At 45.5% G+C, this 23,555-nt stretch overlaps 1 protein-coding gene across 1 annotated transcript; it reads left to right on the top strand.

Moving 5' to 3' along the window:
• The first annotated feature begins 2,475 nt into the window (after window positions 1–2,475).
• LOC138249366 (olfactory receptor 56A4-like) lies at window positions 2,476–4,149 on the top strand. Its single transcript, XM_069203325.1, has 2 exons — window positions 2,476–3,398; window positions 4,107–4,149. Exons 1-2 carry the CDS (start codon window positions 2,476–2,478, stop codon window positions 4,147–4,149), a joined length of 966 nt encoding a protein of 321 aa, XP_069059426.1.
• Window positions 4,150–23,555: the final 19,406 nt, after the last annotated feature.

Genomic DNA, 23,555 nt, shown 5'->3' with positions numbered 1-23,555 from the left:
TGGGGGGTGGTTATAACTTGTAGAATTCAGTGTAGCATAACCATGTGGATTTACCTAAAAATTCTGGGAGATTGTGCAAAATTATGCAGGAAGAGTAATTATGCATTTAGCTCTATTTCTTAACACAAAAATGTCCCTTTGCATCCACAATGGGTGCAAGAATGCTTTTTGTAAGTACTAAAGAATGCTAAATGCAAATGAACATGAATAGCAAATGCGAGCCACAATTCACGCTCACTAAGGGCCACATTTAAGAAAAGTGGAGCTACAATACATGTAGCTCCACTTTTCTTGTGGCCCCTTGCACCCTCCTACCACAACCATGTGTGAGCTGTATTTAAAATACGGCACACCATGATGCAGGGTATGGGGCAATAGTATCAACATTTCTGACACTATTGATGTACTGTTCACGATTAGTGCCAAAATGTTGGCGCTAACCCTGAACAGTAAATAAGGGCCCATTGAAAACAATGACATGCCCCCCTTTTAACGCCTGCTCTAAGCAGGCATTAAAAATGCCCCAAAAATGATTTCTTTGCAACATTTGTTCAGCCCCGTAATGGGGGCATGCCCCCCTTGCATACATTATGCCTGGCGCAGGCATAATGTGGCGCAAGGGTTACAAAGTGGCGCAATGCATGCATTGGGTCGCTTTGTAAATCTTGTGCGGTGATTTGGCCTTGTTGGGTAAATGTTAGAGTAAAACAATTTTGCTAAAGTGGTGCAAGGAGGCGCTAAGGGCATTTAAATATGCCCCTAAATGCGCTCTTGGGGTAGGGTTTTCACTTAACTTACCAGTGGCATTAAGTGCCATTTTCTTAGCCCAAAATGCATACTTGCATTCAAAATGAATGCAAGTATGCATTTCACATTAAGAAGCAGTGCTAAATACCGCATAGCACAAATAGCGATCAGCTGCTCATTGTCCCTTCATGTGATCTCAGGGTAGGATTGTTTCCCCCAAATTACTCTTCATCAAGCAAGTAGGTGTAATTGCATTATTTTTGGTAATTCTGCATCAAAGAATAACACAGAATTAGAAAATTACTTTGATTACACCAGCATAATTATTATTAGGCTCGCCCCTAATCATTTTGACAGATTGCACCACAGGTGTAAGCTTCAGCAGTCAGGCTAGAATGGTAGGCCTGAAGCTAAATTTGTTTTGTCACATTAGTGGATGGCAAAAATAAATACTGCTGTCCATAGGTGACATTTAACTTCCCATACCAAAACTGTAGTTTCCACATCATATAGAATGGACTTATAGGAGACCTAACTACACCAACAAAGGATTAGCCAATTTTCACATATTTTAGGAGTCAGTCACAAACACTGGGCACTGCAAAGCACTGTGTAGATGCTAAACATAAGAAATTAAATTCAGCAAAAAGGGAGTTGAGACCATAAAGAAGGCATTTTCTCATAGTACTACTTTCGAGTTTTTAAAATATCAATTAAATAGAAAATACCAGTAAAGATCAGCTGGTTTATGTCACTGCTCCCTGGTAAATTTAAAACAAAAGATATTTTATGAAAATTGCACAGAAATTGGAATGTACAACGTAACACGCACCTCTTGACACGTTGAGGGGGCTAATTACAACGGGTTGCAAACTCTGCTAAATGGTTAATATGTGAAACCTCTGCCTTCCTACATATAGCAAATAGTGATGTTAATCCCAGTGCATCATGGGGAAATCAGGGATTGGTTCCATACAGAATGGCTGTGTCCCCAGATGATTACGTTTTGGGAAAATGTTTTTAAGATGTGTGAAAGTATTCTTAATATATTAATTTCCATTGATCCAAAGAGAGGCCTCTGGGGCTATGCATTGCAGAATAAGACCCTGTCCAATTGAGAGAGTAAGTGCATTTTCTTTCTCTATTTGTAACTCGATTTTTGATATTGCAAAAAGAGAAATCACAATATACTCTAATTTTCTCAGACTAGATTAATAAATATAGTGAACTATAGTGAAAGTATATTTATTGACAGGTCTTGGCTGACAAAAAAAGTTTATTAAGTTATGAAATTAGTTTTGTAATGTTTATGTTTCTATTTAGGAATTTCCTTGTGATCTGTTCATGATCTACAATTAGCAAACCATGATGGTGTGGGATGACCTTTGGAGAGTTTTTGCTTTTAACATTTATGGTATGCATTTAATTGAATTTCCTTGCTGTTTGACGTTTTAAATATGTAAATTATGATTGTTGCTCAAATGCAGATATGTTCATTTTTGTGTAATATTAATTATACATTTTGCTGTCAATTAAAAAAACAAAAATTAAAGAGAGAATTTGAAGATGACAATAATGTAAGTGTGTGATTTGCTATCTTTTTACTACATTTATATGGTTCATTTGTAACCAATCTTAGATAAATAATAAAAAAATATTATTGGTTCATTGACCTTCTGATATCTCCTCTTGCTTCCAGAGCTGCAAGATCTATAATTCTGAATCATAATGCTTTCTGCTATCAACCAAAGCTCTAACCTCAAATCAGAATTCATTCTAGCAGGTTTTCCAGGCTTCCAAATATGGCAGCACTGGCTCTCCATCCCCTTGGTTCTCCTATTTCTTTTAGCCACAGCAGCAAATCCCATCCTCCTAGCCACAATATACCGGGAGCAGTGCCTCCATGAGCCCATGTACTATCTCCTAGGCATGCTTGCCTTGGTGGACCTTGTTCTGAGTATGTTGACAACTCCAAAGCTCCTGGCGCTTCTTTGGTTTAATGACCGGACCATCAGTCACACAGAATGCTTCACTCAGATGTTTTTTGTTCACTGCTTTCTTGGTTTGGAATCTGGTACCTTCCTGGTCATGGCCTTTGACCGCTACTTTGCCATCTGCCATCCCTTGAGCTACTCTTCAGTCATCACTGACAGATTTGTGGTCAAAGCTGCTGTGTTGATCTTCATAAGACCTCTGAGCTTGTTTGTCCCAATGCCCTTCTTTTTCACACGCTTACACTTCTGTTCCAACATTATTATTGAACACAGCTTCTGTGCAAATTTAGCCGTCGCTTCACTCGCGTGTGATGACACAAAGCTGCATAACATTCATCAACTGGTCACAGCGGGATCTGTTCTTGGCCTAGACTTGGTGTTGATCGCACTGTCTTACTACCTGATCCTTCGCGCAGTGATGAAGATGAGGTCAAAAGGGGCTTCACTGAAGGCCTTCAGCACTTGCACTTCCCACTTGATTTTAATCCTGTTTTTTTACTCCATTCTCCTAGTTCTTGCCATAACATATAGACCAGGAAACAACGTTCCTCCAGACGTCACTATTTTGCTCAATGTTCTACACTTGATTGTGCCACCAGCTTTAAACCCAATGGTTTATGGAGTCAGAACTAAGGAAATTAACATTGGCATAATAAAGCTTTTCAATGCATGTTTTCAAACCAATAGGTAGCAATTGGTTCCCAAGGTTCTTTAACCTTGATATTTGAAATAGTATAAATTGCTTAGAACGTGGACATCCGGGCAGCCTCCAAGAATTAGCTGATATTCCTTCTGCTGATGTGCTAAAAAAATTATTATCAATCCTGGAATTGAAGAAATGCATAGAGATCTATTTAGACTGATTGAATCTGGCCAGAAAACTATACTAAACTTCTAATAATCTGTGTTGAAAATCCCATGTATGATTTGTGTGGTGCTTAGCTGAGTATTTTATATCTATAGTTGTTTTTTTTGCTGCAATTCACACAAATGTATTTTTCTCCCTTAAGTGACAATTTAATTACACTCACTGACTTTTCCCATTTGGATAAGTGTCTGTGGTTGGTATTGCCTGTGTACCTGCCCCTTTCAGATGTACTGAAGTTCATGAATGTTGATGTATGTCCCCGAACTACAAACATGGCAACAAAAGCCAGGCATCTACTCCTACTTCATTTCTAAAGTTTCTAAAGTGTATGTGAGCACTCATGCTTATTGCATCCCCGCCTAGGTACAGGCTGACACAGCTTCTGCGCGAAAAACCTCTGAAATAGTAAACAGACTGCAAGAATTCCTCAGCTAGGTTTATAACAACTTGTGTATATTTCTTCCATTTTTTTTTTAGCATCTTGTCTTTGCTATAAGGATTGCACAGAATGTTGTGGGTACATACAGTTTGCCCACATAGGGTTGGCATTGGGCATCAGCGTTGTTGATATCAGCTGATGCAGCTTTAAAGCCTGGCACACTAGCTTGAGTGGCATGAAGTGCATGCTTGTAGTTGGCAGTACCACCCAGTGTCGGGAGGGCCAGGGTACATGCAGGAAAAATGTGCTTTCTTGGAGAGTAATCATGCACTGTAGTGAAGTTTCACAGAAGGGGGATATCTGCGGTAGTAGGCACCCAGTGATGCACCCTATTTTACTGCTGTTGAAAGTGCCTGCTTGAGCCATCATCTGCTGGTAGCCTAGATTTCAATGTGGTTATGTTTCCCCCAAGAAGGAGCAGCACAGTGCTTTGTCTGTTCTGCTATCGGCCGATACCTCTTTGAAAATTGGATAACACACCACAGCGTCATAAAGAAGGGGCGGCTCCTCCGCTATCAATCAATCAATCAATCAGTTTCTATAGAACTCAACTACTCACCCGTGAGGGTCTCAAGGCTCTATTGCGGAGGAATATTGCCCCCTCCCGCCAGCAGCAGCAGCTACAAAACCTTTACAAGAAAACAATAATAAACTATGTTTAGTATCGTTTTCTTGTAAAAGGGGTGGGGCTTCAGGCTGTGACAAGCATGGAGGGGGAATTCACAGCACTCCCCCTCAGTGCACATGTATGTTTGGCCGGCTGTCTTGGGCTAGCCACACACACATGCCCGGTAGGCTCTCTCCAACCTGGCAACGCAGGAACGGCATTGTCAGGTTGGAGACAGCAGGTAGAGACTTCCACTCTCCAGTCCAAATACTGCTTTTCATGCTGCCTCAGCATGAAAGCAGCATTAGGATTGGATGCAGGGCAGGGTGTGAGCCTGTTTTTTTGTCTCCCCGTCATGTGCTGCGTCTCCCTGCCCATTATCCCTCCCGCGAGCAACTAGCGCAGTTGTGCATCAAAAAACGGACAGCGAGCTAACATCATTCCCTAGTGCCATCAGTGCGCCATATTTAAGAAATGATGCACAATGGTGCTAGGGAATGGTTAGCGGCAAACAAAAATAACGATAACCACTGTGACGTGCCGTAAGAAAAAATTACACTAATGCTGCAAAAGTGGAGCCAGGCCGTTTTGCAGCATGTTTTTTGATGCAAGACGGGTTAGCGCCATATTTAACTGCATTAGCGTAAGAAAAAAACACACACTCAAGAAAAAAACATTTGGGAAGACAAGATGGAAAGTGCAGGCCAGGAGAGACCCTAGGGAGGGCCCAATCAGCCAAGTATCAGCCAGGAGGGTCCAGAAAATCCCAGTAGAAGGAGAAGAGGAAGCAGAAGTGGCGCTTTAGTGAGGAGGAGCATGACATCTTGGTCAGAGAGGTAACAGAGCACCAACACCAGCTCATCACCACCTCCAAATTGCCAATAGGTGTGAGAGAGACCATATCTCAAGCAATAGTAGACAAAGCCAGCAGCGTGGCAGAGGTGAGGAGGACTGTCACCGATTGCAAGAAGCGATGGCATGATTGCAAATGCAGAACTAAGGAGAAACTGTCCAGGAACCGAAAGGCAGCACTGCAGACTGGAGGTGGAAGTCATGCACCACAGGAGGACCTAGATGAGCTGAGGAGATGGTGGCAGCAGTCATCTCAGAGGAGCTGGTCACTGGAATCACAGCACAGCGCAGACTACCAGGAACTACATCAAATGCAGTGTAAGTTGCAGGGGGGAACTATCTGGATTGATGTGCCACAAGAATACCCATTACATATTGTTTTTGCCCCAGATCCAAAGCAACATGTTCATTAAAGACTGTGACTGAAGTCAACACCGCCCCCAGGGTGGTGTCAGGATGGATAAGCAGCAAAATGCTTTCCTTCCTCCTTGTGTCATTGCCCTTCTCATGTGTGCTGCATCCTGCAGCTCACATAGAGATGTCACCTTGCAATAATTGCTTGTTCATGTTCAGGAAGGATACCTTCCTGCATATAAACAATCTATCCCCTCTATGCAGGCCCCCTTCACTATGGTGCAAGGATGCTTGCGTGGGTACAGGGAGAACAAATCTGTGCAGGCGCTGGGGAAAATGCAGGGGTGTGCCATATTCCAGCAAACATGGAGCATCCCTGCATTTCAAAAGTGGTGCAGTGCTGTGCAACTTATATTGCTGCTGCACTGAGCTGTGCCACTTGAGAAAAAAACAGGGCCTAGGTGTGCAACCTGTGGAACACAAAGCGCAGGGTTGGACCAACAACAACTACACACAATTCGTCACGCCTCTTGGGAATGGGCACAAAAAAACTCATACAACACATGGGGCATGTCTGCAACCTTGATATACAAGGTTGACTATGTTGTGTGAATTGTTGGTATGCTGCATATTGGGACATCTACATGCTTAAGACCTGGCACAAGTGGCATCAAAGGTGCACTACTGGCACAATGTCACTAGCCCGTAAAGCAACTGTACCATCACACAAATAGTTGCCCATGTGGATCCAAGCTGCACGTTCACCTTGTGCCATTAAAACAAAGTCTCAAAATGCATGCATTGATTCACATTCTACATCCTTAGCCCAACATATGCATGTGGCAGATATGCTGTATGCATGGAAATGTCCCAAATGTATGGATGGACAAACTCATGGGGTAGAAAATCCCTAATGGTTGGGCTGTCCCTTCCCATTAGCACATGTTGGGGCCCTGCTAGAGGCAGATGAGAATGCAACACAAGCATTGTAAACAATGGAACTACCTGTGCTTTGCTGCACTAGTGCCATCATTCATGGTGTAAATGCATGATAGCACCAAAAAAGTGTCAGCATATGTTACACTACTGTAGGAATGTCCACCATTGTGAATAAGAAAGTACATTTCGTGCCACCATGGTGTCAGTGGCAGGGGCAAGGAGCCTGCAAGGAAGTTGGTAGAGGGGGATCAAAGCACAAAATACCTTGAAAGGTTGCCCCATGTGTGATGAAGAATGCAACAAATAATTTACAACTAAAACCTGGGGTCTGTGAAATGTCACTGAGCCTCCGGTAGCAAGAGAATGATGTGCCATGTGAACAGCCACCACAGTCAAAGATTGACATATCACTATCTCATTGGAGAGGATGATGTCTTACCTCCGGCCAACCTGCCTGTCCTGGATTTTACAGATGACATGGAAAACCAGTTGCCGACCATCATTGAAGACACTCTCCAGAATGTCCTAGATTCCCTCCAGACACCATCTCCAGTTGCAGGGAGGACACACATCATTGTGGGGTCTCCACATGAGCCACCCAGCTACTAACACACAGCACCAGCCAGTCCTGACACAGCCCTGGACTACAAGGACCCAGACATCACCTTTCAGAGGACAGTGGTAGGAGTCCAGCGTGAGCTGGCCAAGCAGGTGAGGGTGGGGATGAAGACCCGAGCAAGCAGCCTAGAGGGAGTGTAGAGGCGCCTCAGTCAACAACATGATAGACAACATGCTGGGGGCTATACAGAATATCCTGGAGTCCATACAGTGGGAAGTGGCCTACCTAATGGAAAACATGACTGCCTACCACTGTGATGTGGTGTTGAGAAATCAGCAGCTTCTCCTTGCTGCAGTGATGCCTTATGTGTTCCCATGGCAGGTGCCAGGACCTTTGACTCCACATCTCTATCCCCTGATGTGTGTTTGGCCTCCGCAATCTGAACAACAACACCACCCATGGCACAGGAGGCACCACACACATCAGAGGATTGGGATGTGGAAGTTACGACATTCACACTGAAAACCACCCATCTCCTTAGGTATGTGCTTAAGATCATGCCAGTGTTGTGACAGCTGGCAATGTGCCCTCTTCAGTCTACCACTGTCGACTTGACTGCTATGTTTTGTTATTGTCTCAATGTATACATATTGCCAATTTGGAAACCTCCTCACTTATGCACACTTCTCATAACCATGTCTCATGACATGTCCCTCACCCTTGGACTCTGAATATACAACAAATGGCTCAGGATCTGTCATGGGGTCTGTGAACTGGACCTTGTATTGCAAATTGGAAAATACACTTGCACCTGTAAATAAATATCCTTGTTCGCATGTAACATGTCAACGTTTACTGTGATTCATCAACTCAGCTAAATGTATGCATTGTGTGAAGCTATGTCAATGAGAACATAACCTATTTACTTGTGTGCATTAATGTCAGACACAAAGCCACACAATAGGATCCTAACATGAAAAGGGTGAATGATGGTGTTGTGGGCTACAACCAACTTACAGAGCCTTAAATGCATGTATTGACCTGATATTCATGGAAGTTGACAAACAGCATGTATTGGTCAAAACCAAGTGTCTGGTAATTTACCCAGATGAGAGCACCAGTACAACTAATATGTGTGGTTCAGAAGAGGTGAATTTCATCAGTGATGGGCAGCTGCCAGTGTGCCAGGATCCAGACCCTAAAATGGCTGATGTCAGAAGTGCCACACTTTCCACCAATAATTCTGCCAGACCCCAGCGATGACAGTTGAAGTTCCATACTTATCTGTCAAAGATTCTGAAAATGTACACAATGTGAATGGCTGGAACTGTGGATGACAAATGACAAATTCCAAGGCACTACGTGTAAATAGAAGAATTAGTGTCCATATTGTGAGTGTCCGTACGTCTTCTCCTTGTTGAAAAAAAAAAAAGGGCCAGTGCATTGTTTTGAAGTACTACTCCGGCCAAGGGGAAACACTGGCTGTGTTTTGAAAGCTGTTACTTTGGACATCGTGAATTAAAACGTTTGGACTCAAACTGTTAATTTCTGTTTACTTGCCCTTTTTTCTTTTTTTTTTCAACAAGGAGAAGACGTACGGACACTCACAATATGGACACTAAGGCCCTCATTCTGACCCTGGCAGTTTGAAACCGCCAGGGCAGAGGGCCGCGGAAGCACCGCCAACAGGCTGGCGGTGCTTCATGGGCAATTCTGACCGCAGCGGTAAAGCCGCGGTCAGAAAAGGACAACCAGCGGTTTCCCGCCGGTTTACCCCTGGCCCAGGGAATCCTCCATGGCGGCGCTGCTTGCAGCGCCGCCATGGGGATTCCGACCCCCTTCCCGCCAGCCTGTTCCTGGCGGTTTACACCGACAGGAAGAGGCTGGCGGGAACGGGTGTTGTGGGGCCCCTGGGGGCCCCTGCACTGCCCATGCCACTGGCATGGGCAGTGCAGGGGCCCCCTAACAGGGCCCCATAATGATTTTCAGTGTCTGCTTTGCAGACACTGAAAATCACGACGGGTGCAACTGCACCCGTCGCACCCCTGCAAATCCGCCGGCTCCATTCGGAGCCGGCTTCCTCTTTGCAGGGGCTTTCCCGCTGGGCCGGCGGGCGATCTTCTTGAGATCGCCCGCCGGCCCAGCGGGAAAGTTAGAATCACCGCGGCGGTCATTTGACCGCGGTGCGGTGTTTGGGCGGGGTCGGAATGACCCCCTAATTCTTCTATTTACACGTAGTGCCTTGGAATTTGTTAATTGTTCTTTGATATTCTCTATGAGAATTTTTGGAGGAGTTGGGAGGACCCTCCTTCCAGGAGCACCGTGATAATATTGGTTTAATGAGTAGTTAATGGTGTAGTTGCTGTGAGCGCCATCCCTATGTTTCCTTTTTCTCCCATTTTCTTTGTAGGAATCCTGTGGATGACAAGTGTTTTGAGTAGCTGATGTCATTTAGCAGCCAATGTGACAGATCCTTGGTCATAGGGGATGCACATGGTGATCCATGGAAATAAAGACAGAAAGTATATCCTAAGGCATTCCTCCTACATGGCCAGTGCACACATCAGAACACCTAGACATTCAATCAACATGGAGAGATAATTGTCTAATACTAACAGGATTTATTAAAAAAATATTAAGAACATCATATCAAAACTTAACCTAACCTACACACTACCCTACACTAAACTAACCTTAACTAATTTATCTTAACTTACGCCTACACCTATCTATCCTATTCTAAACTTATCTTACACATGTACCGCCACACTCTAAACATTGTCTCTCCAACCCCCTTATGATACAAGTAGGACAATGTTAGATATGGGGTTTCTGGTTGGCAGTCAGTTTGCACTCTGTCCAAGCAGGGGCCCCCACTCTAGCCAGGGCAATTTAGATACACACTCAAGATAACCCATGCTCACCCCCTTGGTAGCTTGGCACAAGCAGTGAGGCTTATCTCAGAGGCAATGTATAAAGTATTTGTACCAACACAAACAGTAATACAGTGAAAACACTACAAAACGGACACCACACCAGTTTAGAAAAATAGGCATTATTTACCTAAATCAAACAAAACCAAAACAACAAAAAAACATTATACCCAAATCAAGATATGAATTTTAAAAGTTGAAAGAGTCTTTCTCATAGAAAACAATGAAAATGTTGATTTTACACAAAGTACCTGGTTTGCATCAAAAATAAAGCCTCACAGGCCAGCATTTGTCGGAAAAGTCAGCAATGTGCTGATTCCTTACTCGCAAGTGACGCAATTTGTCGTTTCTTCTCCGGTCAGGTAGGCGATGTGTCATTTTTCTCCCTTGCTAAAGAGCGATGCATCGATTTCCGGATATGGCACCTCGGATCCGCGCAGGTTCACGGTGATTTTGATGCCCAGCAATGATGCGTGACAAATCCGGTCACACAGTGTTAAAAAACTGCGCTGCTTGAAGTTTGCGTCATTATCAGCAGCCATGAGTGGGTGTTGCGTCATTTCTCTAGCCAGAATGCATCGATCTCCCAGCCGTGAGGCAGGTGGAGCATTGATTCTTGCCGTGAAGTGGGTGGCACTTTGTTTTTCAGCCGCTTTGCAGGTGGTGCTTCGAAAATGTCCCTGCAGAGTGTTCTGTGCATGGATTTCAGTTCTTGTTCTGCCAACTTCACCTTTCAAGGGCCCACGGACTGGATGGGGCACCACTTGGCAGGACAGGAGTCTCAGCAGAGAGTCCATGTGCTGGCAGAGGAAGTCTTTGATGGCCCTGAGACTTCAAAACAGGAGGCACGCTCAGTCCAAGCCCTTGGGGATTCTTCGCTAGCACGAATGCACAACAAAGTCCAGTCTTTGTCCCCTTCCACAGGCAGGCACAGCAACTGCAGGATACCCCAACAAAGCGCAGGAAGGGGCAGCACTTCTCCTCAGCTATTCTCCTTGGCAATGGTTCCTCTTGAATCCAGAAGTGATCTAAAAATCTGGGGTCCAATATTCATATTCCTTTCTGCCTTTGAAGTAGGCAATCTTCAAAGGAAATTCTCTGTTACTTATAGGATCCTGCCTTGGCCAAGCCAAAAACCAGACACACACCAGGGGGGTGAAGACAGGTGTAAGTGACCACTCCTCCCTCCACTCCACCTAGATGGCTCATCAGGATATGCAGGCTACACCCCAGTTCCCTTTATATCACTGTCTAGAGGAGATTCACAAATAGCCCAATTGTCAGTTTGACCCAGACAGGGAATCCACAAACAGGCAGAGTCACAGAATGGTTTAAGCAAGGAAATGACACTTTCTTAAAGTGGCATTTCAAACAAACAATTTAAAAGCCAACTTTACCAAAAGATGTATTTTTAAATTGTGAGTTCAGAGACCCCATATTCCACATCTCTATCTGTTCTCTAGGGGAACTGCAGTTTAAGGATATTTAAAGGCAACCCCCATGTTAACCTATGAGAGGGACAGGCAACAATGAAAACCAAATTTGGCAGTATTTCACTGTTAGGACATGTAAAACCACACAAGTACAGGTCCTACCTAGTGCCTTACATGTACGCAAAGGGAAGGTCTGGGCCTGTCAAGTGGGTACACTTGCCAGGTCGAATTGGCAGTTTAAAAAAACAGCACACACAGACACTACAGTGGCAGGTCTGAACCATATTTACAGGGCTACTCATGTGGGTGGCACAATCAGTACTGCAGGCCTACTAGTAGCATTTGATTCATAAGCTCTAGGCCTCTAGTCCACTTTACTAGGGACTTACCAGTAAATCAAAAATACCAATCGTGGGAAAGCTGATTACACATGCAATTTCACATGAGGAGCACTTGCATGTTAGCACTGGTCAGCAGTTGTAAAGTGCCCAGAGTAACAAATAGAGCAAAGACAGAGTCCAGCACACAGCAACAACCTGGGAAGCAGAGGCAAAAACTTAGGGAGACCATGCCAAGGATGCCAGGTCTAACATGAACATAAACTAAGGCTACATATGCACTAACGTACCATATATCCTATACAAATATATATTTTTGTACGTTTTTTTGATTTATTGATTTTTGTTTACTTTTTTTTTTATTAACATCGAAACCCCAACATAACCTCCCACCCAACCCTCCCAAAACAAAAAATGTACGAAAAGCAACCCCCAACTATGCTTACACTAACCTACACCTAACCTACACTATTTAACTAACCTAACACTACCCACCCAAAACGCACTAAAAAAATTAACATTAGTTAAAGGGAGAAGGGAAAGAACTGGGGGGGTGTGGCACAAATAGTTCAAATTTTCTTAAGTTTCTTTTGTCAGTACTTAAGCAATTTGTAGTTCCTGGCATTGTCTTTTTCTAGTTTATACAATCTTGCCATCATGGCTGTCATATTCCGTTTCATGTTGGCCTCAAAGGTTGAGTTTGCGACTGGAGCAGGTGCCTGTTGGGGTGCCTGGCTGTGGATAGGGGCAGTAGATGTGGAGGGTGTAGGACCAGCAGAGGACCCCCTGACCCCAGATTTCTTCCCTGATGTGGACTGCGCAGCTGTGGGTTGTACCAGAGGTCCCCCATGAGAAAAGGCAAGCCAAGCCCTAGTGGATTTCTCCCTCCTAGATTTCTTTTCCATCCTTTGGTACCCAGCCTGTACCTCCATGATGTGTCTGAATTTCTCAGCCCTCTTCTCAAATGCATGTTTCTCAGCTGGGGTCATATTGGCAGCTAAAACATATGGGGAACATGGCATTAAATATAGCATTGGGTAGAGCTAGAACAGACATGCAATGTACACAGCATCCTCAGATGACACATGCTGTCCACCACACATTCCACAACACTTAAAAACTCCATATCTATACTAACTTCCTACTAGCAATCTACGGTATCATGTACATGTCACTGGGGTAATGGCTATTGTAGGGAATTACCCTCTTTCTTGGCATGGTTACCCCATTTTCTGCATGATGTCATTGTACTTGACTGTGTTCACTAGGATCCTGCTAACCAGGACCCCAGTGATTATGCTCTCTCTCCCAAAACTCTGTATTTTATTCACAATTGGCATACTGGTGCCCCCTTATAAGACCTAGTATATGATACGTAGGTACCCAGGGCATTTGGGTTTCAGGGGATCCCTATGGGCTGCAGCATATATTTTGTCACCCATAGGGAGCGCATGCAAAGGCTTCTGCAGGACTGCCATTGCAGATTGCTTGAAAAGGTGCAAGCACCCTTTTCACTGCCATTTACACTGCACCAGGTCACTTATAAGTCACCTCTATAGCAGGACCTCCAGCCCTGAGGGCAGGGTGCAACTGTGTGTGAGGGTACCCCTGCACTTGCAGAGGTGCCCCCACAAACTCTAGGACCATTTTCTCTGACTTCATGAATGCGGGACGCCATTTTACACGTGTACTGGACAAAGGTCACTATCTATGTCCAGCTACATAATGGTAACTCCGAAGATAGGCTTGTTCGGTATCAAACATGTTGGAATCATACCTCAAGGCTTTTGCATGCATTGATTGTATGATTCCATGCACTCTGGGGGCTCCTTAGAGGACCCCCAGAATTGCCATTTCAGCCTTCTGAGGGTTTCCGGGCAGCCCAAGCTGCTGCCAACTTCCAGACTGGTTTCTGCCCTCATGTTGCTTCAGACACTCATGCCCATGAAGGCAGAACAAAGGATTTCCTTTGGGAGAGGGGTGTTACACCCTCCACCTTTGGAAATAGGTGTTACAGGCTGGAAAGGGGTAGCCTCCCCAAGCCACTGGCAATGCTTTGAAGGGCACATTTGGTGCCCTCCTGGCATAACCCAGTCTACACCAAAGGAAAAAGGAGTGACCACCAGGGGTGGCATTTAGAGCTCCTCCAGAAGGTCCCTGGGTTTTGACATCTTGGATTCCAAGTTTGCAGGGTATTCTGGGAGCATCTGAGTGGTCAGTGCTAACAGGTGACATCAGAGCCTTTCCCTGATAGGTGCTTACCTGGTTAGGTGACCAATCCCCTTTCAAGGCTATTTAGGGTCTCTTCTTTGGTTGGTTCATCAGATTTGGATTGCAAGACTCCAGCTGGAATCCTCTGCATTCTCCACTTCGACTTCTCACTGAAGAAACTGCATCTGGACCCTCCAGGAACTCTACAAGATGCAACAAAGAAGCAAGATGCCTTCTGAAATGTATCTCTGGCTCCTGCCAGCAACTGCAACTGTTTCCCTGTCGTCTATCCTCTGAGGACAGCCCATCTTCAGCCTGAACCAGAAGAGCAAAGGAATCTCCATTGAGATGAAGGAGTCACTCCCCTGCTTCAGTAGGCACCTACCGCAACCGGGACCGACTGCGTGGATCCCCTCTCCTGCAGAGCTCTGTGGATCATGCATCACAGTTGGTGGGCTGAAGTGGTCCTGACAGTCCTCACTTCCAACTGTCCCACGTTGGTGGAGATAAGGCCTTGACTCCCCACGCAAGAAAGTACCCCCTTGAACCTCGTCCTTTGCAGATGCCAAGGCTTGTTGGCATCCTTCCTCCAAGTCCTTCATGCATTTTGTAGCTCCGGCCCCCAGCACTCTTTCCTGCCAGGCACAGCTTCCTGAGTGGTTCTCCAGCGGCATGGGTGTCTTTGTTGTAGTGCTGAGTGGGCCTCTTCTGCAACTTTCTTGTCCCCATGCTTTGGAACTCCTGTGTGTGCTGCCTAGTCTTCTGTGGGCTCTCTGAGTTGCTCAGGGTCCCCTCTGACTCTCTGACTACCCCTCCTGGGTCGACTCCACCTGGTCCTTCCTGGTCCTGGGCAGTGCCATTTTCTGCTAACCGCGAAATTTGCATGTGCCAAGGCTTGTTGGTGGACTCCAATGTTGCACACCAGACTGCAATCCTCCATCCAGCGTGGAACATCACTTGCACCCTCAAGGAACCCGACTTCATCTTCTTGGGTGCAGTGCTGACTTTTCTTCTTCACTGATGGTTCTCCTTGTGCACCTGCATCCAGGTTATCATGGGCTCCTGTTCTTCCTGGACTCTTCTGTGCTTCTTGGACTTGGTCCCCTTCTTCCATAGGTCCTCTGGTCTAGGAGTCCACTGTTGGTGTCTTGCAGTCTCTTCTGATTCTTGCATAATTCTTCTTGTTTCTGTGTGTGTTCTAGGAAATTTACTGTGATTTACTCCTGCTTTCCTGGTCACTGGGTTGGGTTCTGGTACTTACCTTTGGGCTTTCTAAGTACTCCCAGCGCCCCTCTACACAGTACACTTGCCTAGGTGTGAGACCGACTTTCGCATTCCACTTTCTTAGTATATGGTTTGTGCTTCCACAGTCCCATTTCTAACTATTGTGATTTTCACTAATTGCACTCTTTTCTAACTGTTTTTACGCCTATTTATGCATACTAGTGCATATAATTTGTGTATTACTTACCTGCTAAGGGAGTATAGCCTCTATGGTATTTTTGGTATTTGTGTCACCAAAATAAAGTACCTTTATTTTTGTAACAGTGAGTGTTATCTTTCCTCTGTGTGAGTAAGGTGTGACTACAGTGGTATTGCATGAGTTTTGCATGTCTCCTAGATAAGCCTTGTCTGCTCATCCACAGCTACCTCTAGAAAGCCTGGCTTCTAGACACTGACTACATTTCACTAATAAGGGATAACTGGACCTGGTATAAGGTGTAAGTACCATACCAGCCTCCTACAGCTATCCGTTGTTGACCATCAGGGTCCAGTGGTAAGTGGACTACTGCATCCTTGTGCAACATTTGTGTCATCATACTATTGAAGATAAGTGGCCCAACAAATCCGGAATCCCTGTGCCATTGTGAATATGCGATGCAATGTGTGCAATTCACTACTTAAACTCCCCTGGTGGTACATCAAGCCTTGGCCAGGCATCATGGATGCAAGGTGGAGGTCATCTGATAGGCGGACAGGAAACTTCCCACTGGCAATTCCAAGGTTTGGCAAAGCATCATTCATGTGTCCTTGGGTTAACACCTGCTCTCACACAAGACCCTAGAATGACACACGTGACTCACAGGGTGACACTTCCTGGCTGCTTCGGGGTCTTTAAATTGGGAAACTTCTCCAATGGTTTAAGGTGGAGGCCCACCTGCAATACATGACAGGAAAACATAGCTTAGTGATTTTTGGACATTTCTGTGCAGGGACAGCACTTTTACATTCAACTTGTTATGCTGAGTATGCAAGTCAACTTAGTGGTAGGTCATAACAACTTCCAAACATTAATAATCTGTCTGTGAGACAAAGGGCCAGATAATGGAGACCCTGGCACCACTAAAGCATTATTTCCCTGATGCCCCAGTGGTGCATTTCATTGCAGTATATGCACATGGATTTGTAATGCCGCTGTTTTGTTGTGTTACACCTCATGTTCATATGGGGCATCATGACACAGTATTCTGCATCAGAGGGACATGGAATGGTTGTTGCAGTGGTTGTCCCATTGTAACACCTACTGCTTTTGACATTGCCCTAGATGTTGAAAACATCTTACATTATCAGTGCAAAAAGACTAACAACTGCCCAGGGGTGGTATGAGCATAGCATAGTGTTGAGGAGTGCATTGATATATCCTTGTTTCTAATGTGTGTGCTCCATTTCAAGCCATACACATTAGAGCTAAAATACCATGACAGTTTCCTTATGTTCACGTAGTTGTCCATTCCAGCACATGAAGTGAATAACATTGCAAATGTCTTGCCAATACTGTATGGGTAGCCGTTGTCACCATAGTAGACCATTTATGTCCAGGAAGGGGTACCAACCTGCACATATACCCTCTCCTCAACACAGACACACTTGCACTATGGTCCAAGTATGCCTACATTGGTGCAGGCTTCTGAGTAATGTGCTAGTGCTGGCACAGATGAAGGCCGGCCCCATACTGTCTGTAAAATGGGGCAGGCGTGTTGGACATATTCAGCACATGTGTTTTTGCTTAATAGAAAAATTATGGGGTGTATGTGAGACACAATGGGCCTGATTCCAACTTTGGAGGACGGTGTTAAACCGGCCCAAAAGTGGCGGATATACCACCTACCGTATTACGAGTCCATTATATCCTATGGAACTCGTAATACGGTAGGTGGTATATCCGTCACTTTTGGGACGGTTTAACACCGTCCTCCAAAGTTGGAATCAGGCCCAATGTACACAAAGAGGAATGTGCAAATAGTCTGGACCCAGTGCATAGCTAAGCTCCCTTAAATGCTGTTGGCCAAAGACACAAAGGGACGGATTTAAGTAAAGTGGTGCTGCACCTAGTGCATTGCAACTGTCCTTGCACCCCTTATCGCCCCTGTTCCCTACCATATGTGCGCATATAAAATATACGGCACACCATGGCGCAGGGTAGGGGGCAATAGCGTCTTTTTATTTAGATGCAAATGATGTAAACAGCAGGAATAGCAACAAAAAGTTGGCACAACTCCTGCAGAGTACATAGGGGCCCATCATATATAATGGTATGCCCCCTTTCAATGTCTGCTCGTAACAGGCATTCCAAGTGCAGGAAAAATGGTGCAAGGATATATAAAAGAATTGCCTGCCCCATTTATTTCACCCCCTTACAGGGGTAGGCACCGCTCCCATACATTTGCGTAGCAAAGCCATCATGTAATCCAAGGCTTAATAAAGTGACACTATGGGCCTCATTATGACCCTGGCGGGCGGCGGAGGCCGCCTGCCAGGATCCCGCCCTCCAAATTACCGCGCCGCGGTCAAAAGACCGCGGCGGGTATTACGAGTTTTCCCCTGGGCTGGCGGGCGGTTCCAGTTAAACCGCCCGCCAGCCCAGGGGAAAACGACCTTCCCACGAGGATGCCGGCTCGTAATCGAGCCGGCGGAGTGGGAAGGTGCGACGGGTGCTACTGCACCCGTCGTGTATTTCACTGTCTGCAAGGCAGACAGTGAAATACATTTTGGGGCCCTCTTACGGGGGCCCCTGCCGTGCCCATGCCATTGGCATGGGCACGGCAGGGGCCCCCAGGGGCCCCGCGACCCCCCCTACCGCCATCCTGTTCATGGCGGCTTTCCCGCCATGAACTGGATGGCGGTAGGGGGGGTCAGAATCCTCATGGCTGCGGAGCGCGCTCCGCAGCCATGGTGGATTCCAATGAGCAGCGGAAAGTCAGCGGGAGACCGCTGACTTTCCGCTTCTGACCGCGGCTGAACCGCCGCGGTCAGAATGCTCATTGGAGCACCGCCAGCCTGTCGGCGGTGCTCCTGTGGTCGGTGGCCCTGGCGGCCACCGGCCGCCAGGGTCAGAATGACCCTCTATGTATGTATTGTATCACTTCTTTAATATGGCACGGGGAAAATGCCACTTCAGTGCTGCCTTAGTGTCAATTATGAATTTCACAATGGCAGTGCTAAGGTGGCGCTAGGGGCTCTTAAAACAGGTCCAAAACAACCTGTCCTGACACTTAACAAAACATGCTACACTCTGCCTTAGTTTCACCTGTCATGCACATGCAAATAAGGATGTTGCAATCAAATGAGGTACTTACCAACTGCTTCACCAATCTGAATCCCCAGGTGATCCAATAGACCTTGCTCCAGTGCTAGGAGGTCAGCCCAACAGTGTTTTAACTGGTGGTCGGTGCGCACCACTCTGCATATTCTGTGTAGGTAGTGGAGCACCTTGCCCCACTGCAGCTTCAGTGCCTTTTTGGGTACCCTGTATTACACGGCCACCTAAAATTAGCATCAATAGAAGGTAATGCTGCACCAGCCAGATGAACCCTCCCAGTTCATCTGCTATCATTTTCGTTGCTCTCCCTTTCCTAGACATTATGCAGTATGAGCTAACTGCAAATGTAAGAGCCCCAAAAAATATTTAACTATCCCAACTAACCCCAAATACCCCAAAAACTATGCTACCCCTAGACAAACACCCCACAGTAAATGACAAATACAGGACAAAAGAGAACAACATACTGAGGAAAAATACAAAAAGCACACAATAGCAACAGGCAACAGCACAATACTCTCCAACAACACCAATCCTCCACCAGCACCAGCTCCACACTCCCTCACACAGTCACAGACAAAAAGACTGTTAAGTGAAAGTGAAATCAATGTACCGTGTATGTAGCCAGGAAGTCCTGCTTCATCACTTCCTGGGCCTTTGCATTACATGTTCTGATATGCATAGTTTTTTTTAACGCATGACGGTCATGCGTCGATTTTTCCCCATTATGACTGACAAGTCCTCAAGACTTGCGATTGACGCGCAGGGGCCAGGTGTCATTTTTTCGATGAGCAAAGTATGAAGCATTGGCGTTTGCGCCAAAAAACTTGACGCATAACAGTCATGCGTGGTATTCCTTCTCATGAATGCTGACAAGCTCTGTGGATTTGCGATTGATGCGCAGGGGCCAAGCGTAATTTTTTGGGATAACCGAGTATGGAATATTGCCGTTTGCATCAACATTTTTGACGCATAACAGGAATGCATGGATTTTGATGGAAAGGCTGACAGTGCACCCAGATTCACATACCATGTCACAGGGTCTATGCATGTATGTAGTCAGTATGGTATGGCTACCTGTGTCTGCATGTGCGTTCATAATTTAACAGCAACATCGGTATGTGTTACCAATATGTTTGTATGTGTGTGTGATTCATGCGATGATTGATACCGTTTGCATATCCACATGTGTTGCTAGACTTTGTCAACATACATGTTACCACATGTGTACTAGGAGTGTACATATGAGATCTAACAAATATTTCTGGGTCTACCACATTGTAATGTCTGATTTCAAAATGTACGTTTAACAACAATACAGTAGATATGATGGGCTATGTCCAATAAATGGTACTGTATGTAATACCCTTGACAATCGTACTCAGAGGATGCAGTGGACTATAACTGGGTTGATTTCACGTTACCCCTGGCAATGAGAGTGCATGTGTGTCTTCACTGTAGTGTGTTGTTAGGTTCAGGGTTCAGGATGCTCTGGTACACGTGTGACATATACTTCCCCGAGCATTTATGATGCAGGAGATGGTGTACTCACATGTCAATGAAGGATGGTATGAATGTGTGTGTGGAAAGACATGTGAAGTGTCATATGTGTAAAATATGCCACAGCGGTTTGGTCATGGGATATGAAACCTCACATATCTATCTTCCTGCATTGGCACATGTTGGACTTTGTCAAATTGCTGTGTAGTAATATCAGTGCCACCTATGTTTCCGTATGTGGGAACACATCTGATGGTCATTTAAGTCTATCAATGATCGATCATGTGATGCAAATGCATTTTCATTATTGGAAAGTTGACTTTTGTGCAGACTCCAATACACAATACGAGGCCTGTACCATTAGGCTGGTACATGTGTGCAGAGATATCAGACATATGTGTGGATGCCACAAACTAGGTACTTACAATCGACCACAGCATGATTGTTATGACACATACTATTGCATACAACTGTGTAGCAGTGTTGCAGTCAGGCAATGATGGCAGCTTAGTCACCATTACTATTATGGGACTTCTTATGCCCACACAGACCCATGGTTGCATGTTTTTGGCGCATGTTGATGGTGCTCCACTCTGCTCAGTCCAATGTGTACATGCATCAGGCCCCTGAGTGGCATATTGGGGACCTAAACATTTTAGGGAACTTTGTCATAGTAGGTAACTTTCTCTTGGTCAGGCATGTGAGTGTCAATGAGAGGAGTGTTTTCATATGCGGCGTGTGATGGTATCATACAGACTATACTAAGTTACCTTGCTGACACATGTCAACCATTGTAGGAAATTACAAACCCTCTCCTATCTAGGCCATACACCCGTACATCAGTCTTCACATGTATATCTGAATTAGGTGCAGGCATGTGTCAAGACAAGATGTGTGACAAGTGTGTTAGAAAGTACATAGGGAGTGGCACAGGCTCTGACTACATTCCACCCAGACATTCATTTGGTGGTGCCTACTCCCATTTTATTGCTAAATCCTGGCTATGGGCCATATGTATGGGAAGTGGATCAGCACCCATTGCTGCTTTACTTGTCTAGCAACCTTTACCTCACTCCACAGCAAAAAAGTGTGTACAATATTTAACGTACAGCACACCATGTGGCAGGGTTGGGCCCAATGGCGGTGGAGGAATGTAACACCATTGATATACAGTGCAGGCTTAGGCTCAAACTTTGGTTCCTAACCCTGAACAGCCAATGAAGGTCCAGTGAAACCAATGGTGTCTCCCCTTGTCACATGTTCTCAGTGCTGGCGTAGCAGCTACCCGCCTGAGATGTGACACAGCTTAGTTTCTATTTTTCTAATGCACCATTTGGAATCAGCCCCTCCCATATGTAAGCACCCCTTGCTTACATCTTGTCAGGCATGGGGATGATGTGGGGAAAGTGGTAGGACTTTGCACAATGGCAACATCTTTTTTGTGGTGCATGGATCTAGGCCTTTGAGAGCCACATGGCATTGAGTTATGTGACACTGATATGTGGCATTTGGGCACTAAACCCTCTTACATCACAACCTATGTTCCAACCATCTTTGTAAGTGTTACGTTTCTTTCCTGCTCTCTGATGTATGAGCAACATTCCAATCATATGTGTAGTGGAGAATGCAAAGACCATGGTCATTCTGGTGCAAAGTGATTTATTGGTGATGTTCACAAAGTGATATTATTTGTACATTGTCTAGGTGTAGAAGTCCTGTACAATTTGCTGTCTCCTGTGATCTCCAGCAGCAGTGTTTTGCAGTTCCCCCTCCAACTCTGCTGCACCATTGTTATCCTCCTCCTCATTGGGGACATCTACAAGTTCTACAAGTTCATCCCAGGGGACATTGTTCTGTATACATATGTTATGCAGGATAGTATATACATCTATCATCTTGCATACAACGGGTGGTACATACAACAGGCTTCCTCCTGTCAGGGCCAGACACCTAAACCTTGACTTCAGGAGCCCACATGTCCTCTCCACCACATTTATAATCCTTCTGCGCCCTTCATTGAGTGTCCGCTCTTCCACCGTTGTCGGGTTGCCAAAAGAAGTCATCACCCATGGCTGATTGCGGTAACCTTGGTCGACTGCAAAGCAATGAAAGTACATATTTTGGTAATGCATATTTGTGGTTTTGTATGTTAGTTTTAGGTGGAGTGGTGACTCAGACTTGCTTCTGGTATTGTGGAACAGTTGCATTGGTTTGTGTTGATGGACATTACTATCATGGATTGTGGCTCAGGAACCTGGTGATTGTCAAAATAAATCTGAACTGACAGTTCAAACATGCCAAATATGTATTGTGTTGTATATATTTAATGCGGTATCCTATTGTTATTGTAACCTACCACCTCCTTGCACCACAATGGTGTCATTTGTATTGACACCATGGTAATCCTACAAAGCCAAACTCAGGCCTCCATGTTACCTTGTGGCACTACAATCAATGACTCAATGAATCAGTTTTTGTAAAGCACAGCTAGTCATCTGTGAGGGTATCAAGGCACTAGGGGGTGACCAAGGGGGGCAAGGATGGAGCCTCATCCAAAGAGCACCATCTTGAAGTTCTTCCTGAAGTTGGTAAAGGATGGGCTCTGTCTGAGGTATAGGGGCATTTGTTCCAGCTCTTTGCTGCGATGTAGGTGAAGGATCGTCCTCAGGCGGTGTTTTTTCGAATGCGAGGGATAGTGGCCAGAGCCAGTTGAGCGGAGGGATCTGGCAGGGGTGTGGAAGGAGACGCAGTGGTTCAGGTAGGCCGGTCCAATGTGGTGTATGGCTTTTTACGTGTGGGTGAGTTGCTTGAAGGTGATTTGTTTTTCTATCGGGAGCCAGTGGAGGGTCCTCAGGTGCTAGGAGATATGTTCTTGGCATGGGAGATTAAAGCCAAGTCTGATGGCAGCGTTCTGGATGAGTTGCAGCTTTTTGATGTTTTTTCATCGTGGTGCTGGCATAGAGAGCATTGCAGTAGTCAAGGTTGCTTGTGACTAAGGCGTGGGTGACTGTCCTGCGGCAGTCTGCTTGGATCCATTTGAAATTTTCCCAAAGTTTGTTGAGGGTGTGCCAGCAGGAGGAGGTGAATGAGTTTATCTGTCGGGTCATAGATAGGGAGGAGTCGAGGATGATGCCTAGGCTGCGGGCATGCTCAGTCGGTGAAGGCAGGGTACTGAGAGATATGGGCCACAAGGAGTCATCCTATGCTGAAGTGGTGTTTCCCAAAATGATGATCTCTGCCT

Source organism: Pleurodeles waltl, chromosome 8 (assembly GCF_031143425.1).
Source record: "Pleurodeles waltl isolate 20211129_DDA chromosome 8, aPleWal1.hap1.20221129, whole genome shotgun sequence".
Classification (NCBI taxonomy): Eukaryota; Metazoa; Chordata; class Amphibia; order Caudata; family Salamandridae; genus Pleurodeles; species Pleurodeles waltl.
Note: the sequence above shows the minus strand (reverse complement) of the source record. Positions and strands in the feature narration are given on the sequence as shown.

Bases quoted from the DNA above. Each gene is read 5' to 3' on its own strand.
- LOC138249366 (XM_069203325.1), top strand. From the start codon at position 2,476: ATGCTTTCTGCTATCAACCAAAGCTCTAACCTCAAATCAGAATTCATT. The intron at 3,399-4,106 runs GCTTTTCAATGC...CTTTGCTATAAG, and splicing joins ATTAACATTGGCATAATAAA to GATTGCACAGAATGTTGTGG.